The sequence below is a fragment of the Grammomys surdaster genome, unplaced genomic scaffold (genome assembly GCF_004785775.1).
Source record: "Grammomys surdaster isolate TR1022 unplaced genomic scaffold, NIH_TR_1.0 203, whole genome shotgun sequence".
Taxonomy (NCBI): Eukaryota; Metazoa; Chordata; class Mammalia; order Rodentia; family Muridae; genus Grammomys; species Grammomys surdaster.
The window spans coordinates 4,600,981-4,628,200 of record NW_021604648.1 but is presented as its reverse complement, the minus strand read 5'-3'; the positions used below and the strand labels follow the sequence as shown (position 1 = coordinate 4,628,200).

The 27,220-nt window shown below is 46.2% G+C and overlaps 1 protein-coding gene across 5 annotated transcripts in view; it reads left to right on the top strand.

Moving 5' to 3' along the window:
- Tenm4 (teneurin transmembrane protein 4) overlaps nucleotides 1-27,220 on the top strand; it is a 725,631-nt gene that overhangs the window by 577,206 nt on the left and 121,205 nt on the right. For all 5 annotated transcript variants that reach the window (XM_028770606.1, XM_028770607.1, XM_028770604.1 and 2 more), the window contains 3 exons: nucleotides 9,388-9,489; nucleotides 11,365-11,559; nucleotides 15,207-15,407. In XM_028770606.1, coding sequence (XP_028626439.1) covers nucleotides 9,388-9,489; nucleotides 11,365-11,559; nucleotides 15,207-15,407 — 498 coding nt within the window. The remainder of the gene's footprint in view (nucleotides 1-9,387; nucleotides 9,490-11,364; nucleotides 11,560-15,206; nucleotides 15,408-27,220) is intronic.

The following is a 27,220-nucleotide window of genomic DNA, read 5'->3' as shown; positions in this document are numbered from 1 at the left end:
GAGGGGTAGAATAATATAAGTTAAATACTAGTCTGATGCTCTGCTTCTGGAATTCAAGCAAGTTCTCTGCCTACTCCCATCTATAAAATGGGAGAGTGTGCACTGCCCTTTTCTTATGCATGAGGAATGTGCCTGCATATCCTACATAAGGAAACATGACCCCTTACCCATGAATCAACATAAACTCTATGTGGAAATGCTATAAAAAAAAATGGGTTCTGAACTTGTCAGGTTTCCTCCAAGCCTGAAAATGACAGGTATGTTGAACCTGAGAAGGGGCACTGGCGAATGTGTGTCCTGGAGTTCTCTCAGTTGCCAGGGGCAAAAGCACACTCAGGTGACCTCAAGGATAAACCAGCTGGCAGTGAAATCATTTCACAAAGAGTACTGTGGGCTGAGGCTGAGGGCCCTGAAGAGCCTCCAGGAACCAGGCATCTTGAGAATGCCTTTCTTTATGTCTTTTTAGGCCTCACCTGCCCTCCTTCTGGCTTTTCTCTCAGAGCTTCACCCATATACTTCTCTCAGCGACAGCCTGGTGCTGGCCTAACAACATTCCCTCTGACTGGGTTTCCCTTAGCTATGATGGCCTTTCTGAGTCCTCTCTTTCCATATATTTTTCCTTTTCTGTTGTTGGTTGGTTGGTTGGTTGGTTGGTTGGTTGGTTGGTTGGTTGGTTGGTTGGGTTTGGTTTTCTTGGGACAGGGTATCATGTTACCCTCCGACTCACTGTGTACCCAAGGGTGACTTAGAACTTCCGATTCTCCTGCCTCCACCTCCCAAATGCTGCGATTCGTTCATATCTTTAGACGTCTGCACCCTCCACCAAATACCAAGTTCCCAATCTTTAAAATACATTCTCAGTTTTAGATGATACAGTCATTTCCCACCAGGGATGCAGTGGAGCATGGCCATGCACGTACACAACGATGGTCAGATCATTGTAATCAGTACCTGTCGATCCAGACACTCATGATTTCTTTGACAAACGCTGAGTGCAGTCAAAGTTCTTTCTACCAGCTGTTTTGAAATATAAGATTAAATGTTGTCAACCACAGTTGCCTTGTCAGGCCAGCAAATGTTAGAGTTACCCATCCTTTCTAGTCAGTCTCTTGTAGTTTGGCTATGAAAAAGCAAGATCCAGTTGACTATAGACTGAGTCTTAGTAGACCGAGACCCAGAGTGAGGTTCAGCTTGTGAATGGTCTCTCCTTGCATGAGATGTTTGACCTTAGGCCTGACGACTGTAGGCGGAGGAAGGAGGATGTCATGCAGCCTGCCTGTGCCTGCTGCTTTGGAAGAAATTTGAATGAAGCATTGGTTGCCAGAAGCACCTGTGGGTGAAAGCTCCCAGGAAGGAAAGACCTCTCTAAACACTGACAACTCATGTCTCCTACAGATCCCTTTTGCTTGAAAGTGTAGACCTGGTCAGTCTTGTCAGCACTTGGCCTGACTCTCAGGACCTCTTTAGCATATGCTCTCAATCAAAACAGGAAAGTACACATGTCATTTCCTTTAGGGAACATTGTAGAACCAGAATGATTAGCCTGCCTGTGACACCTGAGAAAGCCATTGCCAACAAGCCCAGGAACAGAGGCCAGGCTCAGGGAGAGGCAGCCAGTGAGTGCAGAGTTCCAGTGGATCGTAGAGCTGCCCTGAAAGGAGCAAACTTCCTTTCCAACCCCAAACTACAAACACCGGGATGGTTTTCTCAAACTTTTCATTGACATATATAGTTTCCAAAGTAGTGTCAACTGGATTTGACTCACAGGGTCTTAGAGGCTAGACTTGACAAATCACCTCAGCTGTCGCCTTCGCCAGAACGCCTCCTAAGCCAGAGAAAAGACTTTCTGAGCCAATTCAATAAATGCTGGAAATTAAAAGAAAGGGCCTGAGACAGGAAGAAGCTTAGCCAAGGTCACTAAAAACTCTGATGGCAGGAGGAGGAAGAGAGCCCAAGTTTCTTGTTCTATCCAAGCATGTTCCTTATACCATGGTTCATACTTTAAATTTCAGGCTTTTTCTTTAATCCCCCATTCAAAGGATCCTCACTAGTCATTAGTATATCCTCCCCTTAAATATATCTAGAGATTGAAAATGTATGGCCTTGCTCTAGCTTCTTTCTGTTGCTATAATAAAGACCGTGACCAAATGCATCATAGGGAGGAATGGGCTTATTGGCCATACAGGTTACATCATTGATGGGAGAGCTAAGACGGGAACTCAGAACATAAACTCGGAGGCAGGAACAGAATCAGAGACCATGGAGGAACACTGCTTACTGCCTTGCTTTCTGTAGCCTTCTCAGCTTTCTTTCTCAGACAGTCCAGGGCCACCTGCCCAGGGGTGGAACTAACCACAGTGAGCTGAGCTCTCTCATGTCAGTCACTAATCAAGGAAGTGTCCCACAGCTGGGGACACTTCATCATGCCCACAGGCCAGTCTGATGAAGGCAAGTCTTCAATTAAGGATCGATCTTTGCAGGTGACTAGTTTGTGTCAAGTTGGCATAAACTAACCAGCACAGGCTTTAAGCCATTCATTTAGTCCTTCAGCTAGTGAGCATTCAGCAAACCCCAGCTTTGTTTCAAAGATGATGTCATTTGCTATAGATTGAAAGGTGACATGCACTCATCCTGTCTTCAGTCCTCAGTATTTAAACAGATATTTGCATGTAAGTAGAACACAACCCAACCAAGAAGGTAATGTTCTTCTCTGACTCTTACAAAGCTAGTTACCCCAAAGACTCTAGAGAGTCCTTACTCACTGAATAGGTCAGACAACTGGGGATGCAAGACAGAATCTCCATTCTGTTTCATGTAATGTATGTTTTTGAAACACAGGTCATACTGCCTGAGCCCAATTCTCAATCCCTTCAAGAATCCTTTCCTTGCAATGTGGCTCCTGGTCCTCTTATCTTCCTTCTTGTTCCTCCACGGGCATGCCCCAGTTTACCTTATCAGTCTCTTCAGTGTGGCTGTCGGATTCGAACTTCTGAACTCTAAGTATGATCTGAGAATGCTGTGAAGTCTGGCTGTGAGCTGCCTGTCACTGCCTTCATTTTGAGCACTACCCAGAGGGCAGGGAGAGGGCCTTTCTTGAGTGCTTACCTACTCTCTCCAGCCTTATCACTGCACCATGCCTTCCTCAGTTTCAGACCTCCTCCCCCTCTTCTCCATCATGTCCCTGCTTAGTTGTCAGACAGCAAGTGACATTGACCATCTTGGCTTGTGTTTAGCCCTCACCATACTCTTTGGGAAACCAGATGTGGTGTTTGTCTTTACCTCACCGTCTTCCTAGTGGAATTTGTCCCTCCACCCCACCCCACTCCTGCAAAGAAATAATGAGCAATGAACCAAGACACATAGAATCCAGGGACGACTGTCTGCTGGATGTTTTCCTCCTCAGAGTATCTCTGTAGTGGTTTGTTAGACTTCTGGGTTTGACTGAAAACAGGTCTCCCAGCTCAAATGCCAGCATGGAGCTGGCATCCAGCCCAGGCTGTCAGGGGCTCTGTCAAATTTTTGTCATTGTGTTGACCTAGACGGCTGCAGACTGAAGACCTTTGAGTTCCATCATCTGCAAAGAAAGCTGGGGCGCCTACAGGGACTGACACCTCACAGGCCACGGAACTGGTTTCCAGCACCTGGCGCCTGCCCAGCACCAATCCAGAAAGCACAGGAGAAAAGTTCTTTTAGGTGTTGGCATGAGTGTGCCAGAGTCAGGGCTTCAGGGAGGCAACAGGTTTAATTTGCTTTGACAGCGCTTTCCCCGGGAGAAAATTTACCCCAACACTCTGCCCCCTGCACACTAGGAACATGGCTTGTTTGCTTTCTCATTTTTACCGCGGGGAGTTTCTGTATGTTTTGCATGTGTGTGTGTTTACCCCCAATAACCCACATCTCCTGATCTGGATTCATTAGACCAACTGAGTGTTCTCTTGTAGTTCACAAATGGAAGACATGTGTGAATCTTAAAGCCTAAAGACTAGCTTTGCTAGGTCCTGGACAAGCCACTTTACATGCACAACATGACCCTGTTTATAATTCTCTGTGATAGCTCTCTGGGGTGGATGCTGTTACTAACCCCACTTAACAAATAAGGTTGGAGAGATGCCTTTGCCCAAAGACACTTAGGCCATAAGGGACAACCTGGTTCCAAACTCCATGTTTAGCCCAGGCCATACAGCAATTCTCAGGATATGATTCACTTACCAGATTCAGGTTCTTAGCTATGTGAACTTGAACTAATAACTTTAGCTTCCAGTCTCCGTTAAGTCTCTAAAATAACTGAACATTATGCCTATCTCTTAATTACTACAAGGATTAAGTTAGACTATATGATTTTGCGCTTATAGGTTCATTTAAAAGGATGAGGAGACTCTCTTAGACTCCTCCCTCAACCTGGACTTAAGGTTGAATTAAATACTAATATTGCCATCAATATTAGTCTGCTTTGTGTCTGCTTTTGGTTGCTTATTTTAAACTGAGCTCAGTCTTTGTTGAGAATAGAGGGGATATAACAGGTATAATATAAAGTGTAAATTTCAGTAGCTAAAGTTAAGATCATGTCTTGGGGTCAGTCTTGTCTACTGCATTAGCTGTCATCATCCTATACAGCAGCTAGAAGCAGTCATCAGAAGACTGGACCACTGTCTGGGAAACAGGCAGACCTCATGTCCTCAGCCAAGCTCTCAAAGAGTTTCTGGCACCTACCTTTACAACTTAGGGAGAGACACAGAAGTAGGAAGAAAATGGAAGTCGTAACCATAGGCTCGGACACATCACCGAAGACAAGAGGGACTAAGGATGCAGAGAGATCTTCTTTGTCCTTGGCAAAGGATCCAACACAGTTCTCCTAGGGTCACAGGGTTTGCCTGCTCAGACTGGGATCACAAGCAAATTGTGCTTATACGCGGTGATTTGGCAGAGGAGATGCCCCTCCTCTTCCACCATGAAGGCTCTGGGAAACAGGAGGCTCCTGAGCTGCCCCCATTGCCCTCCCTCCTCCAGGCAATCGCTTCCTCTGCGAGCCTGGAAAAGCAAGCTTTGGGGTTTTGGTTTTGGTTTTTTGAGAAAAGGTTTCTCTGTGTAGCCCTGGCTGTCATGGAACTTGCTCTGTAGACCAGGCTGTCCTGGAACTCACAGAGATCCACCTGCCTCTGCCTCCTGCATGCTAGAATTAAAGGTGTGCACCACCACTGCCCAGAGGCTTTGGAGGCTTCAGAAAACAGAAGAAATGGAAGTAACAAATACAAGGAGAACTTCCAAAGCATCTGCCTTCAAAGGACATCAGTGTCATATGTGACCTATTTCTCCTTAACATAGCCATGTCAAGGATTTAGTTCCACTAAGAAGTCATCAGTAGACAGAATGAGCCCTGCAGTGGAATACCCACATCCTAATGACCAGTTCCCTCCAAAATCTTGCTATGGGCCGGGGAGGGGACACTTTGTCCTTTCTTCCCTCTGAAGATGCTCCTTTGTGTCTTCAGTAATGCTGTGTTCAGCATCCAGAGGACATCCCCACTCACAGCCCGTGTTCAGAGAAAAAGCAAAGAAACCTTTAAGCTTCACATTCTAAGACTGATGGAAGGGAAAACAAATTCCTGAGTCATAATTCCTATTAGGGCCCACTGCTCTAACAGAAAAACAAAAAGCCATGGCAGAAAAGGCCTGCATTTTCCAGCTTACTGTATACTCAATTATGAAAATCAGTTACTCACAGGCAGTTGAATTCTTAATTCCAACTCAGGCGGATTGGAAGGTGCACCTTCTACTAAACAAAAGCAGCTGGAGTGTGAACTTTAAGCAGAGCGGAACACGGGGCAGAGACTCGCCAAACACTGATTGAGAACATACACCAGGTTTATGGAATAAAGTTCACACTTCTCAAGAGTCTGTGACGATCTCTTCTACCCCAGAGTTTAGCACAGAGATATCTAGGTGGTCAGTGGAGACTCGGTATCCATGGGATCTTAATCTTTTTTTAAACTACATTTAAAAAAAAAAATGTGTGTGAACGTTTTGTCTGCCTGGGTATGTGTACTATATTCATGCAGTGCTCACAGAAGCCGGAAGAGAGCATCAGATCCCCTAGAACCTGAGTTACACATGGTTGCTAGCTTACCATGAGTGTGCTGGGAACTCAGCTGAGGTCCTCAGCAAGAGCATCAAGTAACCTTAACCACTGAGCTGTCTCTCCAGCCTCATATTCATGGGATCTCATGTCAACCCCAAGTTGCTAAAGTTCCTCTCTATGGAAGAAATTCTATTCACACAAACATTTTATCAGAAGCAAATAGTCTCCAGATGGCTCCATTTCCGTTCACGTTGCCATCTTCAAGTTATTCTCTGTTTCTTAAAACTATGCCTTCCCACAAATTAACATCCCAGGACAAATTCTTGAGAACCCTGGCTTCTCTTCTGTCAGATTTAGCAGCTGACACTATACTGTGTCCCAGGAAAATATGCTTTCCTCACTCGGTTACTACGAAGGGCTTTTGGCAGGTAAGAAGCAGGTTTGTGCCTTGTAGACTTCATAAATCAGAGTCTAGAAAGTGTATGGGCGTCATCGGCAAGTGGATCTGCTGAAACACAGTTAATCAGTGTTCATTAAGAGGAATGCCTGTGCCTTCGGTTGAGAAAGTCTGAGCTGAAGCTTTTAGAGCTGGGAAACCACAGAGTGAATACTTTCAGTGATAGCATCAAGAGTAGGCTGAGACCCTTCTGTGCGTTAGATTCCAGGGTAAATACAGAAATGAATAATGTCCATTTCTAAACTCAAATTTGACGGTATGGTGTTTCCATAATGATGAGGACTTGGCCTGCTTGTGCTGCCAAGAAGTCTTCTCAGAGATCGTGGCTTTAGAACTAGCTCAAGAAGAAGGAACAGAAGTTGTAAACAGGGACACCTGCTATGGGGAGAATGAGGAGATAGGGAAGGGAGGACTCAAGGCCATGGCCCCCAGCCATTGCAGAGCACAAGGAGACCCAGAAGCCAGGCCCTCTGCCTCCCTGTGCTGGGCTCCTGCACCAGGCCTGGAGGAGCCGTCCCTCCCCACTGTACAGTTTACAGTAGCTTAAAGGTAAAGTCATCTGGTCTTGAACTTTACTGAAACTTTTGGGTTTTAAAACAAAATTCAGAGTGATGTTCCCTGAATGGTGTTTATTTATAAATGTATTCCGGAAGCCAGTACTGATGTAAATACCTAGGGACATAGACTTTTCCAGGCAACGCCTGTGGAAAAGAGATGCTCAGAACCCATAAGCCTCACTCACTTACAGCTCAGACAGATCACTTAGCCCTGGAGGGAGGCCACATGTTGAAGTGGTGTTTCTTCAGACAGTTCTAGAATGTTCTCCCCTCCCATTGGCTCCTTTGCTGCCTCCTGATGACCCTGCTGTCCCAGAAACCTGCCTTTCTCAGCCTCTGACTTCTGCTCTAAGATGAGTTCCTGCAAGGCCCAGAGAACAGGCCTCATGGACTAAGACCCCAAACCGGGACTTCTGTGAGAAGAGTGCGTGCTCCTAACCTCTGAGCCATCTCTCCAGCCCTGAGGAAGCTTTTTATATCGATACCTCCTGTTCCTCTTCTGTGTCCCAGGCTATTACTCAAGCCCTCTGGCCCAGCCGTTGCCACTGTACACCCTGGAGCACTCTACTGCATTTCTGTTTTTTATGCCCACACAATCCAACTGATCTCACTGTAATTCCTGCTATTTTAGAACAGGAAGCAGTCCCAGGGAGTCACCTATGCCATTGCCTTCATCATATAGAGCAGAAAAGCAGAGTTCAGAAAGGGGAAGAAAGTTGGTTTGGGTCACACAGCATGGTACTGGAAAAATGGACTCTAATACATGTCTCCTTATCTTCAGGGAGAACTTTTTCTCTTTGCCATGATGCTGACCAGGTGACAAGTCACTTATCTTGTTCACTCAGCTCAGCATAGGTCTGAAATGGCAATGTCTCTTTCATAGATACTTTTTCGTTTTGAGAATATTTTTAATAATATATGCAGAGGGTATGTACATATGAGTGCAGTACCTATGGAGACCAGAAGAGGGCATCAGATCCTCTGGAGCCACAGCAACAGAGAGTTGTGAGCTTGTGAGTCCTAGGAACCAAACAGTAGTCCCCCACAAGCTACTACATGCTCTTAACCATTGAGCCATCTCCTCATCCCCCAGTCTTGGACTCGTGAAGGATCCCTGTGAGCTACAGCAACTTGACTCCTTAGTTCTTTTTACACTCCCAATCGTCTCCTCCCTCCCCATTAACTCTTACTCTCCCAGCTCACTCTGCGACCTTGGGAAAGCCGATGCCCATCCTCTCAGTTTCCTTTCTGTTAAGTGAGAACATTGAGCTTGATGGTGTCTTGGAACCTTTTAGCCTCTGAAAGTTCTAGAATTCTCTGCCCTTCCTTCGATCCCCTGCCCCACTCCCCCAGGATATTGCTTCAGACCCCTGGCTTCTACTGTGGTATGAGTTCCTGCAGGGCCTTAAATACTATGGCATCATGGAAGGATGCTAAGCTTGGAGTCCAAAAGTTCAAATCCTGTGTTCATATCCTGCCTCTGTGACTAATAACCGTGACCTCCTGCAATTTTTTTTTTTATCTTCCTTGGCTGCTTTTTCTTTCTAATGAAATGGGAACAGTCATACATATACTTGTCAGATTTAGTAACAGTGACATCAGATAGGTTTATGGAACTACATGGAACTCAGGGAGTCAGAGGAAGTAACAGTCCATCTTGATGCCTGGGCATGGGGCTGAGTGGGAAGAGGAGGGAAAGGTGTACATGCCTCTCGACAGAGGATGGGTTTCTCATGCAGCTGGTGAGGACTATTGAAGAGCTTTTATTAGCAGAGTAGCAGCATCAGGTTCACCCCACAGAGATCAATCAGGTTGTCGGGCGAATAAATCAGAGTGGAGAATGCTAAATGACCACCCACAGACTGCCATAGAAGACCCAGCTAGGGAGGGCGGGGCCTGGATGGATACAAGGAAGGTAGAGCTGGGGCGAAGCAAAGATAACAGGTCACAGGTCATACTGCTTGCTCCCTCCCAACTGTGTTTCTCTGCGGCATTAACACATACACAAAGAAGATGCATTTGATTTATTAATGCTCAGAGGCTGACAATGTGACTCGTTAGACAGAGTGCATGCCCACCATGCACAAAGCCCTGGGTTCTATCCTCAGCACTGCATGAAATAGGTTGAGACGGGAGGATCCAAACTTCTAAGTTATCTTCCACTACATAGCAAATTCAAATTCAAAGTGACCCTGGACTGCTCAAGTCCTGTCTCAAAAAAAAAAATGTTTGTGTGCCTGTTTGGCTTTGTAGCATAAAGCCATCTCCTGGTGCAGCTCTCCCTCTCTTCTCTTCCAGAATCAGTGGATAACTGCCCCAGCAACTGCTATGGTAACGGTGACTGCATTTCCGGGACCTGCCACTGCTTCCTGGGTTTTCTGGGCCCTGACTGTGGCCGAGGTAAGCATTCACATGAACATAGTGGTAACGGTAACTGCTTCCCAGACCCTATGGCTAGCTGGAGTGCACTTCTCAAAGGGAACTGAGGACTCAAGCTGCCTCCTCATGTACCCAGGAAGTACCACAAGAGTTATTCTCCAGTGGCCTGTCAAAGGCAGTTGGCAGGTAAAGCCAAGTGCTGTCAGTCTTTGTTATCTAGCTATGGACAGGTCAAGACTGGAAGTACCGTGTTCCTTCCTATGGTACTGAGGGTGGCAGTGAGGGACCCTTTGAGAAGTTGATTCCCTCTTTAAAGGGACCATCAGCCTTTGTCAAGCACCCTCTATGCCTCTCCTCTCTGGCCTGTGGATAGGAAGCTTAGGGAGCCCCTCCACTCGTGCACAACACAGGCAGAACCTCAGCTAAGACACCAGCAGATGGATCTGGAGGCCTGTCATCTCCTCTCACATGTACCATAAATACTGCTAAAGACAGCAACAAATTCTCAGATAACCTAAAGGCTACCTGAGACCTACTCTGCACTTCCGGCCTTCATTTTTGTTCTAGAAACATGAAGAGGGAAACTTCCTGAGATCTGTGGTCCTGAGAATTTGGTGTTCGCCACAGGAAACCCAAAATGGACTCTTGTCTGGGTTCCTCCATCTGTCTACCCAGAAGCCTCCGGCTTTGTGTCCATTTAGGAGTTTTGTCCTGTTACATACTGGGCTTATCCCACTGACCGAGCCTGGGGCTCTCAGGCCATTCTGAGAGACTAAACCAACTGTTACAAAGCAGCATTAGGATACCTGAAGTAGAGGCAGCAAGGTTAAGTATGGCTGTCTCGGTTAGGCAGGAGGGAGATCCACTCAGAAAGGTGGAGAGGAGATGGGGCAGGACCGGAGTCTAAGGCTTGTGGAATTCAAGAACAGAAGTCAGAAATGATTTCCAAGGTCAAGGGAATAGTGCCCTACAAATCCTACCCAGGGTGTAGCGCTGGGGACTCTGACTACTTTAGCTATTATGAAATAGGCTTGCCTTGAGACTGCTGGCAGCCCTGGGTAGCATAGTGATTGCCTGCTGAGTACTCTAAAAAGAAAAGATGCCAGGTGGGGCCCAGCAAAGGTAGTGCAGAGAGAGCCAAGTCATTCCTTCTAAGGAGAATTACCATCTCATCTCAGATGCACGCACTTCAGGTTAAGAGTCATGTATAAAATAGCCTTATTGTATCTCAGTGAGACAGGTGAGCGCTCGAACCATGGTGCGATATAGCTTATTTTTAGATAGTATCCTTCATAGAGAGGATCACAAAACCCTGATGCTAAGAGGCAGAACAGAAAGATACTTCAAAGAGCTAAGTTGGGCTCAGCTCTTTTTGTTGAAGGATTGTGATGTAAGAGGCTGGAATGGGGACCTGAAAGACAAAGGAAGCAGAGCCATGCCAGGGTTAAAGACAACAGTTAGTGTGGTGTTGCAGAGGGGGGGGGGGGGGTTAAGGATGGGGATTTGGGGGAGGGTTGACAACAGAGGGCTATCAGGAGAGTGCTGGAGAGGCAACGCAGGCAGCCAGGAACCCCAGATACTGTCTTTTCTATTGATAATGAGAAACAGATGGCAGCTTCCTCTCTGAAGCTCCTGGCAGCTAGGATGCTCCATCTGAAACGGAGGAGGCCGGAGAAACCTGTAGCACCCAGTGCCAGCCCCTGGCCCCGCGTCACACATCCTCTCTTCCAACTCCAGAGAAATGAAGCAGCATAGGGGAAGTGGGTGATGGGTACACAGGGGTGTGTACCGCCAATCAGTTGATGCGACCGGCCAAGCAGAGGGGAGAAGAGAGCAGAGGCCAATGGCAGGGTGCTGGGAAGTGATTCACCCAGGCATTTGGTACTGTCTCTTCAGCATCCTGTCCCGTGCTGTGCAGTGGGAACGGCCAGTACATGAAGGGCAGGTGCCTGTGCCACAGTGGCTGGAAGGGTGCCGAGTGTGACGTGCCTACTAACCAGTGCATCGACGTGGCCTGCAGCAGCCATGGCACCTGCATCATGGGCACCTGCATCTGTAACCCTGGCTACAAAGGCGAGAGCTGCGAGGAAGGTGAGATTCATCCAGGCTGCCTCTGAGGTTGAGGCCAGCCTACTCTATGGGATGGCTTTCAAAGATTCCTGTTTTGAAATCAGATATAGCTCTGAGTCCTAGCTCAGTCTCCTCCATAAAGCCAGGCTACCTTCCCCAGGGGGCCACTGTGAGGGCTGAACTAAATAGCCCGTATCAGGCACTTAGCTCAGTGGCTGACACCTAGTAAATGCTCCATAAATGTTGCTCTTACATCAGTAGCGTTATTCTGGGGATGGTCAAGCTTCACCCTCCTTCATTCAGGGTTTGGAAATGGGTGGGCTTTACCAGTTGCAGGTGATGGGCAATGCATACACTTGCTATCACCTCCTATTTTCTACCAGCCAGCACCCTGGCTCCTTCCCCAGTGGGACAGAGACGTCCCTAGGAAGGCTAGTCTTCTAAACCCATTTAGTATGTAACAGAGAGCCTTCATTTACAGCACCATTTTCTCCTAAAAGAGAGAATGTTAACAGGCCTAAAGTAAGAATCCAGGCGGGATCAGTGTCTGAAAGCACTTCCTGTCTCTGTTACATATAGCCCTCCAGTGAGCCAGTGAGTGCCCTTAGCTTTGGGGGGGACAGTAGCTGTTGAGGGAAGATGGCGGCCTGAAGAACACAAGGATCTGGCTTTTCCTATCCAGAGCTTGAGGATCTTCCTTGCTTCCCTTTCTTTTAATCACTCGTGATGAAGCCCCTGCACAGAAGGCTCTAATAGAGATTCCTGTTAGAACAGTGGGCTGTTTCACCTGAGCCATGTCCATGTGGTACTATTCTCCAGACAGAAGGACACTGGACAGTGCCCTAGGGCTGTGGGATATTTTTCAAAGAGAAAAAAAAGGTAACGTTTAGAACTTTGATTTACGTTATCTATTTGAAATGAAATGTTTTTCCTCCTGCTCTCCCTTCTGAAGAAGGCCATCTGGGACTGATTTCTTTTATTATTTCTCTTTCTCTGCTAAAATGTGTTTGTACAGTCTCATGTTTATAATAATGTTTTGGAGGGCCTCCCTCCTCCTCACCCTCCTCCCTGGGCTCCGCTGCTAACAGGTTTCCCGTTTATAAAACATCAGCTAACAAGCTTACTTTTTTTTCTCCCTCTTCCTTCTGAAGTTTATGGCTCCATATTTTTTGAAGCCTGAAAGGAGGCCAGGGCGGGAGGCTCGCAGGGGCTGGGGGAGGGGCAGAAGAGTACAAACTTAGATCTTTTGGTAGTGAAAAGTGAGACACTGCCTTCTCAGTCCTGAAGGGCATCTAATGGCTTGTGTGGTCACTGAAGCATGGAGCATTTGGGGGTAGGACTGGGGCGAGCCTGTGTTCGCAGCCTGGCCATGTGGGCATCACCATTCATTAGTGAGTTAAGCGTCTGCAAGGAATTGTGGCTCTGTGAAAGAGAAAAGGGGGACTGTCTGGCATGCCTTCTAGAAAGAATCTAACCCAAGCTAGCCCACCTCCCAGTCACCTCCTCCCTCCCAGGCATGCTGGTACTTCCCGCATTACGCATAGCTCCCCAGGAGATAACCCACTTTCATGAGGCTGTCTCAGCATGAGGGAAGAAGACAGCTTTATCCTTTCTTGGAACTCCTGTCACCCACAGGCCCAGAAGGAGGCAGACCCAGGCCACTCAAAGCCTCTTTGGCAGAATACAACCAAAAGATAACACAGATAACAGCCCTCAGCTGAGGATCAGGGCTCAGGGCCAATGGCACTCAGTAAGTTTGTCAAGTCTAGCCTGGTGCCAGGAGCTACCTTGTCCCTGTCATGCGGAACTCTGTGAGCTCCCCGATGCTTGTCAGGTCACCTGGAAACACGAAGACCAGGTGTCTTAAAAAGAGATGACCTCTCCTTAGCTCATCTTAGTCTTTATCCTCCTGAGACTGAGGGCTTTCCTTTACTGGTTCCTGGGTTCCTCTGTGTGTGGAAGGACAGGCCTGCGATGACAAGTACATTTCACTAAAACTAATGCCCTCCCAGCCTGTAAACAAGCATTAACTATGTACAGGAACCACACTGAGGGCACCCTGGGGTCTTCAGAAGCAGGGTCAACCCAAAGCTGGGGCCAGACACTGACAGGATGGGGAATGCTCTCCTGGGTCTCTGGGTGGGAATCACTGCATTTCCTGTCAAGTTGGAAAGCTCTTTGGACCAAGGGAATTACCATAGTACCCTAATGGGCTGGAATAATCCTTCTGTGGTTCCGGGATCTGAAGCCCGTCACAAGAATTTATCACTGCTGTTGTCTTTATTATTTTTAATTACCTGAACTTCAGCAGGTCATGCTTTAGCCGTTGCTAAACGGTGCCTGGAGACCATGAGAGAAGAGTCATTTGCCTTCGCTGGGCTTTATTAATTCCCCACATTCTCCTGTTTCTTTCCCTGTTTTGATTTGGTTTCTATTTTTAAGCCACTTCATGTGTTTATGCAAGCATATATGCTCAAATGTATTTTTGAACCAGTCAGATTATAAGAGGAAATAGCAAGCAATCTAGACAGGTGTGAGCGGCTGAAATGTAAATTCCTTCTGTGCTGCCTTGGAAAAATTATTTAATGGAAATAATAGATTAATTAGAGCTACATAAAATGCTTAATACCAAAGTGTAGCACAGACAAGCTTCTAAATGAATGACAACGTTTGCTACTGTCATTACTGTGATTTTAGCAGCTAGTTACTCCTTGCCCCTTGGCCTTCTTACTTACCACTGAGATGGCCAAGTACAATTACTTTTACAAATGAGATGACAAAAGAGCCATCTCCACAGTTTGGTCCTCAAAACAAATATCCTAGAATGCTCCCTTTTGTAAAGTCTCAGCCCTATTGTGCCTGTGACTCTTTTATACCTAGATCAGGTTTCCAAGTCTGGGTATAAAAGTCAAATATTCTGGATTATAAATGAAATTAGTAAGTACATTTGAATTATAGACAAACCTGTAGTTTGCATAAGCCTCACTACTCAAAGTCCTGAGAGGATGTAAAAATTCTGCGATACTATAGTTCATATAGTCTCTTCTGACCCTCACTGTCACTGGTGGCTCTTACAGCAATCTGATAGACAGGGATTGTTGACCGAGTCTGTTTCAGAATTAGAAAGCTCAGGGCTTCCATTTAACAAAGGATCCTATCCTAGTACAGTAAGGCAGAAAACAGTACAGGAAGACACCCAACATCTTGCTCCTCGTAGGCATGTATATACACACACACACAAATACACACATGTGCACGATTGGGTGCATACACACATACACATTAAAGGAAAATTTTTTTCTGGTAGAATTTATCTGTATGACCTTCTGAGCCCCAGTTTCCCCATCTGAGACTCCTCCGTCATTGCAACTCCTCCGTCAATGCAGTTTTTGCAAACATGGTAGGCTCCGGGTGCCATGCTAATGCCTGGTGGACATTTATACTCAGTTCACCTCACCAGCCAAGTGGCAGGGACTTGTAGCCACATTTTTCAGGTAAGGAAACGGTCTTGGAGAACTAGGAACTCAGGTCCACCACTCACTCAAGGCTTGTTCTCTACTGAAACCCCCCCCCCAAAGTGGACAGATCACTTTAACAGTGTTGTCCTTCCCAAGAGCCTCAGTCTGCTGTCCCAGTACTCACTGCGCCATCTTCCTTCCCTGTCACAGTGGACTGCATGGACCCCACATGCTCCAGCAGGGGTGTCTGTGTGAGAGGCGAGTGCCACTGCTCTGTAGGATGGGGAGGCACCAACTGCGAGTCACCCAGGGCCACGTGCTTGGACCAATGCTCAGGCCATGGAACCTTCCTCCCAGACACCGGGCTCTGCAACTGTGACCCAAGCTGGACTGGACACGACTGTTCCATTGGTAAATATGGGGGAAAGGGTTTGGTGTGGGTGGAGGGAGGGTTTGACTGTTCCATTGTAGCCGCTCAGCACTGAGAGGGAGGGGGGCTGCTCCCAAGCACCTAACTTCAGAATCCTCATGTTGTGGACTCATTTCCTCTTCCTTGCCCTTCCCTTCTTGTCTTTGGTGCCTCTCCTCTTGGTGAGCAAATAATTAAAAAATTACACCCTCCCCTTGTTTAGCCTTGAGATACTAAACTCTGTTGTGCTGGGTATTTTTGTGTAGCTCTAACCAGAATAATGAGAGAATGAGTTCAAGAAGGAAAGATTCATGTCAGATCACAGTTTCAGAAGATTCTTTCCAGGATTGTTTAGGGCACACCATCATGATGGTCGGAGTATGTGGTAGAAGAGGGTCTTTACCTCATGATGGCTGAGAAACAGCAAGAGCCAGGAGGGGACAGGGACACGGTGCTCACAGGGTGTGTCCACAGTGGCAGCATTGATTACTTGCCTGGTTGCTGTGACAAAGTACCACAGTCAGAAAGCCTGAACAGGAAGTGGGGGCAAGCTATAAACCCTCAGGACCCACACCCAATGATACAATACTTCCATTAAAGTTCTACCTCTTAGAGGCCCCACAGCCTGCTCAAACAGCACCACTAGCTAGGGGCACAGGATTCCAACCCCTGTGCCTACGGCAGACACTTAACACTGAAACCGTGGCAGTGACCTGCTGCCTCCAGCTCTCAAAGTTTCTAGAACATCCCAAAGTAGCATCATCAGATGAGGGCCAAGCATGCAGCATAAGAGCCTGCGAAGACCGTTTCAATTTTCAATGATAGCAAGTGTCATTTATCAATACTGACAGTGGGCCCTATGACTTGAGATGTATTTTACTGAGACTTATCTGGTGCAAGGTCACAAGGGAGCCTGGGAGAGCTGCAGGAAATAGGGGTCATGAGGGACCACCTGCCCCACCATGGTGTCCATTTAGTTCCGTCCGTTTTCCTCAGAAAGATAAACTCAGTGTAGATTTTAGGGTCCTCTGAAATCTGCCCCCAGTTCCTTTCTGGCTTAGTGCTATACTGGACAGTAATTACCATGGATGTGCTGTAGCAAATGTGTCTGTTAGTGGATACAGACCCAGGACTCAAAATAGACCTGATATACAACACCTAGTTGGTAAAGACAGAAGGATGAATGGATGGACTGATGGACAGATGGACAGGCAGATGGGCAGATGGATGGATGGATGGATGGATGGATGGATGGATGGATGGATGGACAGGCAGACAAACAGATGATGGATAGATAGATAGATGAATGGTAAACAGGCACATGGTAGGGCATCTGGTTCTATAGAGGGTAATGCTGTAGCAAGCTTCTCTCTATGAACAGCCCCTGTTTAGACTCCCAAAAGATGAGGATTAAATGAGAACACATGTGAACTACCTTGCACACTATTGTTACCAGTAGGAGGAATTCACATCTAACAACTCACTTAATCCATACAAAGCCCTTGAAAGAAAGTAATCAGCATCCCCTTTCCAATTCGCACCACACGTTAACACATCTACCGTGTAATGAGTACTATTTTTAATTAGATGCAACAGAGAGATAAGAAAGTGCCTGCCTGGTAGTGCATGCATTCTAGAGAAAGGAGACTTGCCTCAAATCACTGTCCAACCAACCACTCCACACTGCAAAGCTCAAATCAGCTCATTATGGTATAGATTAACAGTTCTGATCATGATCAAGAGAGACGGCTTTGACCTTTTTCTAAAATGAGACCCATGCAGCATTCATGCCTTTAGAATACCTTGAATTACCTTTCCTGCTGAATGGAGAATCGCTGTTCAATGCACTGTCTAAATTGGACTTTTATCCCTGTTTGCAAAGCTCATGTAAAGACATGATTGTGAGCACAGATGTGCAGAGTCTCAGGAATAATTCTCTTTATATAGCTCTGTTTATTGCAATATAATAAATGGTCCTCTTAAAGCCACGCTGCCTTGTATTGTTCATTATGTGGCCGAAAAGCTAATTTACGATGGGTCTATAACCCTCGCTTTGCACTGTTAATCCCCGATGAAATTCCACAGCCTGGGGGGAGGCAGGGATAGCTTTGGCTGAGCTTTCTGAGTACTCTTCAGTTGGCCGCAAATACAATGATGACAAAACAGAGAGGAAGCAGGTTAGAGAGTCGGCTCAGTAGGCAAATGCTGTGCAAGCATGTGGATTGGAAGTCAATCCCCAGCACTCATGTAAAATGCCAGGTGCTACATTATGGATCTGTAATCCTGGCACTGGGCAGAGGGGGTGTAGACAGGTGGATCCCAAGGGTGTTCTAGCCAGCCAGCCGAGCAGAATCAGTGGGCTCCAGGTTCAGTTAGAAATCTCGTCTCAAAAAATAAACTTTGAAAGCCATCAAGGGAAAAAGCCAATATTGATCTCCGATCTCTGTATGCGTTCACATGCTTGTGTGTGTGCGCACCACCACCACACATGTGCGTACCCACGGTATCCCCCTACCTCTCCCTTTCTCTCTCTTACACACACACACACACACACACACACACACACTACACTGGATCCATTTGATCTCATCCACCTTAGTCATAGGTCCATCCCTCATGGCCATAACTGATATCAGACATGTATGTAGACTCATGCAGAAAGACATAGGAGAGTCATGTGCTGGGAAGAAACCCTGAGGCAGATAGACCTGGGTTCAAATCCTGGCCATGCTACTTAGTCATTATAATTTTAGGCCAGTTACATCACCCCGTTTAACAAAAATAAATGGAGATATGGTGATAAGAAGCAGGCTAAACCTTGAACCCAGACTGGTGTCTGACTCTCATGTCCTGACTCACCAGTGTGTGTTAAATGAGCAACAGCCACCCTAGGTCTTACTACAGGCATGCAGATGACTCTGTGTTCACCACTGTCTCTAGCTTCCATGGCTCTGTGTGTGTGTGTGTGTGTGTCTGTGTGTGCACGAATATCTGCATGTGTGAATGTGAGTACTATCTCCTTGGCTGTCACTTCAGCTCTGGAAGCCAGTAATTCTGCTATAGGCTACTGTGTGACATCAGCAGGGCATTTAACTTTACTTCAGTTTCCTTGTCTAAAAATACAGAGGCACTAATACGTATCTGCGTGGGATGTTATCATTAAATTAAGTCAGTGGGCACACAGATAGCAATAATCATCACAGACTAAGCACGTGATATCTTCCTGTAACCTCACTTCGAAGTTCACTGAGAGGGGCCGTTCAAAAACTATTTATGAGGCCAAGCAAGAGATGCCTCACTGCCTGAACCCACTGCAGCCAAGAAGTTCATGTTCGGGGCCTCGTTGAAGAGCTGTGGCCTCCATCTCTCACAGAGCCATACGGAAAGCCTTGCTGCCCGTGAGCAGCTTCAGTGAGCGGCTTAACCGTTTCAGCCCTCGGTTTTCCCCGACATTCAATTACCTTACAGACCTGGCAGGTTAGGTAGGCACAGATACTGCCCAGTCTTCCTCAGGAGCCACAGGCCAGTGGGCTCATCTACACAATCCTTGTACTGTCAGAGGTATGGACTGCAGGTTGATGGGTTGACAAAGATGGCCGTGTCTGCCACCTTCTAGGAGAAAAACCTGTCTCCTCCACGATATGAGTGTCTGACACCAAGAGCAGGATTTAATGAAGGTAGCTTAAATCAATACACCCTGTAATGAAATGTGAGCTGGGAAGGTCCTTGGCACTTTCATGGGGTCTGTGGAAACAGTAAAGTCAGATCTTATACAAGAGTTTACGTATGTCCCCGCTTCTCAGCACCTTGGCTTCTGGTCCCATCTCAGAACCTTCTCTTCCAGTCCAGTCTCATCCATGTGGTCCTCCTCCCTGACAAGCCAGACAAGGCAACTGGAGACCACCAAAGTCCAGTCTGTCACCTCCAGCACACCTGTCTTTAGCTCTGGACCCAACAGTGTGTCACTGACTAAATCATATTGCTGATGGTAGGGGGATATGATCTCTACTCGTTTTATAGAAAGGATGGGCTTTGGGAAGGAGAAATGACTTGCCCAGGTTAGAGGCAGAGTTAAATTAAATCTGGGCCCTCTGAATCTAAGTCTTCAGCTCTTGCCTTAGATACTCTTTCCATCAAAAAGAGGTCTCCTTGCCAGTATCTGCCTTTCTTTCTGACAAGCCGTAGTATAGAAAGTTTATGTATAAGGCCATCTCTTTCTTTGTGAGTATTTCATACCAGCCACTGAGCTGCAAGCCTAGCAGCCGTTAAGTTGGCCAGGAAGATCTTTTTGTAAGATCCCTAAAAATGTACCTGTGATATTGAGTGTTATGCTGAGTGTAGGGGGATCTAGAATAGTCATGAAAATGAACCTCTGGGTACATCTGTGAGGGAGTTTCTAGACTAGATCAACTGAGGCAAGAAGACCTGCCCTGAATGTGAGCCCCACCACTCCATAGGCTGTTTTTCCTAGACTGCATAAAACGGGGAAAGCTGTCTGAGTACCAGCATGCAGGCTGTTCTGCTTCCTGACTGAAGCTGTTACGTGAGTAGCTATCTCAAGTCATCGTTGCTAGAACTTCCCCCTAACATAATAGACTGTACCTCATACTGGGAGCCAAAACAAACCCTTCCTGCCTTAAACTGCTTTCAGTAGGTTACTTTGTTTCATCAACAAAATAAATAACAAATATAATAGTGTTACTATTGATGACACTGCTGGATGAGGAAGCACCAAGCTTAGAAGGCTTTCTTTTATCAGTACCCGTCCCCCCTGTTGTTTAGTGAACAGCAAACTCCAGCCAGATCTGAGTGCGGTCTTTCCTAAATGTGCTAATGAATTTTCTGTCGCTGTGACAAAATGCCTGAGAGATAATCAAGTAAAAGAAGTCAGGCTTAATTTTGGCTCACAGTTTAGGAAGCTCAGTCCATGGCCGCTTGGTCCCACTGCTTTTGGACCCATGCCAAAGCAGCACGCTGTGGTCTGAGCAGGAGCTGCTAGTGATGGCTGCCAAAAAGTGAAAGAGGGAAAAGAATCAGGGTACCATTCATTCCGCCCTACCAAGATATGTCCCAAGTAAACAAATTGTTTGTACTTAGTCTCACCTAATAAAAGGGCAACCACTTCCTGGTAATGCCACCAGGATGGGGGCTAATCCTCAAACATATGACCTTTGGCAGACATTCAGGATCCAAAGCATAAGATTAAGCATGGTGGTTATCTGAGCACTGTTTTGCAGTCATGTCTCTCAAGACAAACTGTGAACAGCAGGAGGTCAAGATCTTGTCATTATTCTCATCACAAGGACAAACACATATAGCAGGTTCCCGTGATTATTGCATTGAGTGACCAATTGTCAAAGTGAAGACAACAGAGCCCCAAGGTACACAGAAATGGGTGATCCCTGATCTCCCTGTGACTGTCAGACGGACGTCACTGTCTCAGGGCTCCCTTCCTTATGTTTCTACTCCCCAAAGCTAAAGCCAAACCCTAAAGTCCACTTCTATCTCAGACCCCATTCCTCTTGGTTCCATGCCTCCTGAAGGACCTGCATCCGCTTCCCGCTTCCAAGCTGTCTCCCAGGGGAACAGCCATCACACAAAGTGGGTAAGCTCCTTGTCCAAGTGTTTTGCCTAATTTTATTTTCTCAAAGTAAAAGAGGAAATTTAGCCTCTTTAATGCGGTCCTTAAAATCAGCAAAGCCCACTTTTCTTTCAGAGTCTACAGGCTTCTAAAAACAATTCAGACTCTTTGGCTCTGTGTAGGCACCAGCTGCCCCAGGCCAAGTTCTTCTTGGGTCTTGCTTCCCGCTCTCTCTCCAGAGCCTCTATTCTAAACCTTATGCATTGGGTCCTCGTTCCCCCTGCTTGGCAAGCTCTCCCATCTTATCTTCTATAAATGACTTTTATGTGAGCAGAGCCTGTCGCTGCGTTTTATCCCTCCGCGTGGCTGGCTTGCAGAAGCAGTACATGGCAGAGAGTCTTGCCTGTAAAATGCTCATGCTGGTAGTTTATGATTCTTATCATTTCATTGCACTTGAGTTTCATGGAATAACAGGTGGGGATGCATTGGAGATTAAGCAGTATGGGTTTGAAGGCAGAATGTGCCATCAGTAAAAGCATGTGGGATTGGGAATAGGACCATGCTCTATGGTCAAGCCTCAACTTACCCATTAATACACCTAATAATAACTTCCCTTATCGAACTGTTTTTCCAAATTCACTTGAGTGCATGTGCATAAATTGCCCAGTATGATGGCTATGTTTCGCATTCAGTATGCACTCAATAAAGGAAATGCGAGGACATGTTTTATTATGCATAATTAGGTCTAAGTTAGCCAAGTAGTTCTTATCTTCAAATTCAAGTTTGCAGTAGGGTTTATGTGGTCTTCCCATTGGAATCAGCCTCCTCTCTGAACAGTGGCTTCCTACCAGGTCTCCACAGACAGCATCACAGAGCAGCTCCAGGCCTACATCCAGCCCAGAGCTTGTACACATCTTGTCAGTCTTTCCCATGTGTCTTGTGTCCCAGCTGAGGATTCAAGAATCCTGCCATCCTCTCAGGTTCCAGCCAGCACGCATGCAGTCTGCTAAGAGCTCCAGTTGAGGTGCGTGAAGGCTAGAAAGTGATGAACGTGGTGAAGAGATGGAAGCCATCACTAAGGAGTCTTGAGAGCCATGAGGAGGAAGGAAACTGAACAGAGACTACTTGGCACCCAAAAAAGAAACCACACATGCATGCCAAGGCAGAGAAGGCAGGGAGTGGAGCAGGGTCCAACTCTAGTGCTCACTGAATACCTTAACAAATTTTTTTTTTAATTAGACGCCAGGGAAACAGGTCAGTGAGGTACTTGGCACAAGCATGAGGACCCAAGTTCAATCACCAGCACATATAAAAAGCTCAGTGTAGCAGCCTGGAGAAGCAGTGCGTCTGGGGCTCTCTGACCAGCCAGCCTAACCTAACTGGCTAAGCTAAACTAACTGAGATCTTAGTGGGAGGACTTGTCCTTAAAAACAAGGCAGGGCCTCCTGAAGAACAACACCCAAAGGTGACCTCTGGCTTCCCCACATGCATGCACATACATGCCCTAGTACATATAAACTTGTACACACACATTTATCATCACATATGCACACAAAATCCTGGATTCAATTCTTTCAATGAACCTGGACTATTTTCTTATCAGGGCTCTTTCTTTGCTTTCAGATCTACCTGGCCTAGACTCTTTCTGAATTTGGATGGAAACCTTCCAGAATCCAGGTTCAGATCCTCTAAGCGCTCCCCTGCTCTTCTCTCTCTCTCTCTCTCTCTCCTTCCTTCCTCCCTTTCTGTAAGGGAGGAAGAAAGGAAGGAAAGAGAGAAAGGAGGAAAGAAGGAAAGAAAGAGAGAGAGAGAGAGAGAGAGAGAGAGAGAGAGAGAGAAGAAAGTCACAAACCATATAGAAGAACAATGATAATTGGGTGGATTGAATTGATAAGCTGAAAAGCTCTGTATTAAATGAAGTCACAATTGACAGCAAAATGAACCAAATGCTTAAAAAAATAAGCTGAAAGTAGCATCAGGGTTAAGAAATATTAAAGCTTTGAACATCGTCATTGCGTTAGTGCTAAATTTTGAAAATGGTAATTCAACTTTATTTACGAGGCAAAATATAATTACATTTAAATTTGAGGGAAGAGAATTTAATTCTTATTAATGACAGAAAGACAGAGCGAGATGCTTTAATGCCAGAAAAAATTGTCTGATGTTCATGGATGGAAGAGAAAATTAGATTCAGCACTGAGCATTCTCCCCTGTTACAAGTCTCATTTATGTAGCCAGAATTGTTCTCTCTCTGAGAAACATTACCTTCTCAGCCCAGAAAGCACAGTGCCGACAGCCAATTAAACATCAAAAGGAAATGATCGGGCCAGGCTATTTCTGTATAGGTATGTTACAAGACGGGAAACTCAAGGTTAGAATTTCACTGGAGAAATAATATCCATTGAGACTTGACATTTCCCATACCCCTTCCCAAAACCAGTGACAGCCTAGGACTCAAAGTTCAGAATAATAAATATCTAAGAGATTGACATTGGTGGGGAGGAGAGTGTGATGGCAGAGGCAGGAAAGAGTCCACCAGTTGGCTGGAAAGTAACAAGAGATTTAGACAGAAAGAGATGGTCAGTTCCTAGCACTTAATCAAAGACTGGAAAATTGAGCCCAGACAGGCACACTGCTAAATACTGCCAGAGTTAAAGGTTGATAAAGCAAGAGCTGGCAGCTTTGTAATTTAGCAGAATTTCCCTCGACAGCCCCGGGAACATTTTCTATCAGAACTGGAGCCTTTCAGTATGCAAATATAAGCCCTCCTGCAATTGGACTTCAGAGTCAGGCTTCTGTTTGGATGCTCCGGCTGACACTTTGTAGCAAATCTCCAGTCAGCTCCCTGAATCAAACTGCTGCTACAATAACTTGTAATTTAAAAGAAGAAGAAGAAAAAAAAAAACTGTTCCTTTGAATGGAAATGTTACATTTTACAGAGCCCCTTCGCATATGTGCTTCATGATTTGTTTAAACTACATAATACCCTGACATGCAGGTGGTGTTGTTCCCAGGAAACAGGGCTTCAAGGAACTTGGGTGAGTTGCCCAAAGATACTTTGGGGAAACCAAGATTCAAAGCCAGGATCCTCTGGGCTCATATTAATCCCTTATACAACTCTTTCACTGGCAACTACCAAGGTTTGTGCTAAAGCTGGCAAGACAAGACAGGCATCAGGACCATGCAATGCCAATCAGTTCATGTAGTGCCATTGCCACAAACCATGTCTTACTCTTGTTTCCTGTAGCCATAATGAAATACCCTGACAAAAGCAACCTATGAGAGTAAGGGTTTATGTTAGCTCACAGTTCCAGCTCCTAGTGCATTAGAGCTGGGAAGTCAAGGCAGCAGGAATAAGAAGCAGCTAATCACATCCACAGGCAAGAACAGCAAAAGAGGAACACACGTCTCCCCATGCTCAGTGTGCTTTCTCCTTTTTTAAACCTACAGACTAGGACACCAGCCAAGGGCATGGCACCACCTACTTTCAGGTGGGTCTTCTCACGTCAATTAATATGACCAAGTCATGTGCAAAGACCAGCCTGATCTAGACCAACCCTCATTGCAACTGCCTTGTCCTAGGTGACCCTCAGCCATATTGAGTTGATCACTAAAACCCACCATTTGTGCCACAGAAAACTGAGTCCAAGAACGAGAAAGGACATGATGATTCTTAAGTCTGGGATGATCTGAGTGTCATCTTGGAGAGGGTCAGAGCTAAAGTGGCTGATAGAGGCTGTTTGATGAGACAAAAGGAATAGCTCCTTGCAGCAGCCCACTGTAAAGACCCAATATTTGTAGCATAGGCAGAGATCGAATCAATCAAGGGGTTTTCTGGACATTTCTAGTAGTGCAATGTGACTCATCTTAGAGATTTGTGGCAACAAGAGAAGTGCTAGAGTCCACAAGCAACAGAAGGTGAATGGCCTTGAGAAATTTTGAGCTTTTTGTCTGTCATTGGGAATCATGCAGAGATTTTAAGCCAAATCCTGCATGGGTAAATTTAGTTTTAGAAAGCTAGCTCTAAAAGGATGGAGGGGATATGTTCAGTGGATTAATAGCACTGGATATGCAAGAGGACCCAAGTTCAAATTCCCAGCACCCACATTAAAAAGCCAGGAATAGGTTCACAACCCTAAGTCCCCATCACTATGGGAGGTGGAAACAGGGCTTCCTGGCCACTAACCTGACTCAAGGTTCATTGAGAGAGCCTGTCTCAGGGAAATAAAGCAGAGTGATAAAACGGGACACTTAATGCCCTCCTCTTACTTCCTCAGACTCATGGGTGAGCACACACTGGCACATGTGCCTATATCGCACATAAACATGCCACACATATACAAATGTTATAGTAAGTAGGAAGTCTGTATAGAACCATTATGAAGTCTGGAGTACCTAAGGCCATCCAGGTGGCAGTATCTAGGAAAATCAGGCAGATGAACTCATGACTAAGTGGAGAAATTAAGCCTTTTACAAAAGGAGACTGGAGCTAGAGGTCTTTGGGAAGATTTATCATCTATTGCCTCCATTTACCGCCATAGGCTCTCATGGAGGAGCTGGGGTGACAGATTTTCCAGCCCTAGCCAAATTATGCATCCCAGTCATGTTCTTTGGCTTCTCTTCTCCCTGGACTTTCCTGGTTGTTTCCCTGCCAATTCAGATGCCATTCAGAGTCCTTTTCTGGGCTAGGTTTGAAGGCCTCTAATCAGGAAGCCAGATACCCTCCAATTAAGATTCATGTCAGTGGCTTACTGCTTCTTGCCACAGGTACTTTGTCAGGACTTGAAATCTGAACCCTGGGGAATAGGTGTGGAGCCCTGCTCTGTGCCTGTATCCTAGGTGTCTAGTCTCTGCCTGGTCTGAAAGCTCTCCAGTCTCCTCGACTGAGGTGAAAGGCCATGTGCTTTCCACAGCTCATTAGCTTTCTACCTTCTTGGTCTATGGAGCAGAGCCTCGACCTGGAGCAGTTCCGGCTGGAGGGTTTGGGGAGGGAAGTTGAAAAGCACAGGCGAGTGGCTGAGTTTGGCCTTGCTGTCTAGAGTAGAGTAATTACTGTAGGGACATCAGAGGCTCGTTCTTGTACCTTTTTCCTCTCCTGGTTTCTTCCAGAAACCTGCACTGAGACAAAACAACCATCTGCTCAGCTTGCAGGGAAGGAAGAAGGAGCTGCCATACTCGGGAAATGATAGTTTGCTGGAAACACAAGGAGACTCTCACCCCTGGGAGAAAAATTAACTGTACTCTAATAACCTACCATGTGCGAGGCAAGTAGCTGGCTTTGTGCTAGTTTGTGCACATGGGTTCCTTAGAGATAGGCCTAATTTTATATTATCTCCAAATCCCGAGTTTCTAAGGATATCATATACGTAGCAGATGCTTGACATATTTTTGAATTAATTGTAAACTTCTGATGGAGAGTTGCCATTGTCACCATCTTATAAATGCCGTAGATAAGGCTTGGAGGTGGGCAGCATTTGTTCACCATAGGTAGGAAGTAGTGAAACACCTAGCTCCTTCCATGACTGCCGGCCTTTGCTCTGTGCAAAGTCATAGAACTTTGGAAAATTACATGGTACACTATGACCCATGCCACTGAAACTGCCAATATAGAGATATAGCAGGAGGCACATTTTCTGTATGAGACACATCAGAAAATCCAGGCATTAGTCTGTGATTGCAGAGTCCTGTGGTCAATACCTATTGACTAATGACCCTGAGAGAGTAGTACACACTGGGGTGTATTGGGGTGCCTGGAACCTAGATGAGACTGCTTCTAGCAAGGATTAAAGGAGGAGGACCCAAGAAGTAGCTGGTATTAGAGCTGGAAACTGAAAGCATGCTTAGACTTGAGCCTATGTGGATGGACCATAGGAGGCCCACATAGGCAGAACCCACGCAGAATCCTAGAGGAGGGCTACCGAGTATAATGGCTGCCCTCTTGCCGTCATTTGCAAAGATGACTCTACATGACTGCTCTTCTGAGGCAGCTAACAGGGTTTTGTTCAAGTCCTGGCACATATGGCACCGTGTATATAAGGATATATGGCACCGTATTTAAGGCAAGGCACTCTCTTCCTTCTTGCCTGGCCTTCCTGTCTACAGAAGCACTAGAAGGTTTCTGAGGTGCCTTCTCATGCTCTAACCACAAAAGCTGCCTTCCAGAGTCCTCAGCTCTCCCTCCCTTGACTCTCCATCCACTTTAAGCGGACCTCCTGGTGACAACATGCCACCTAC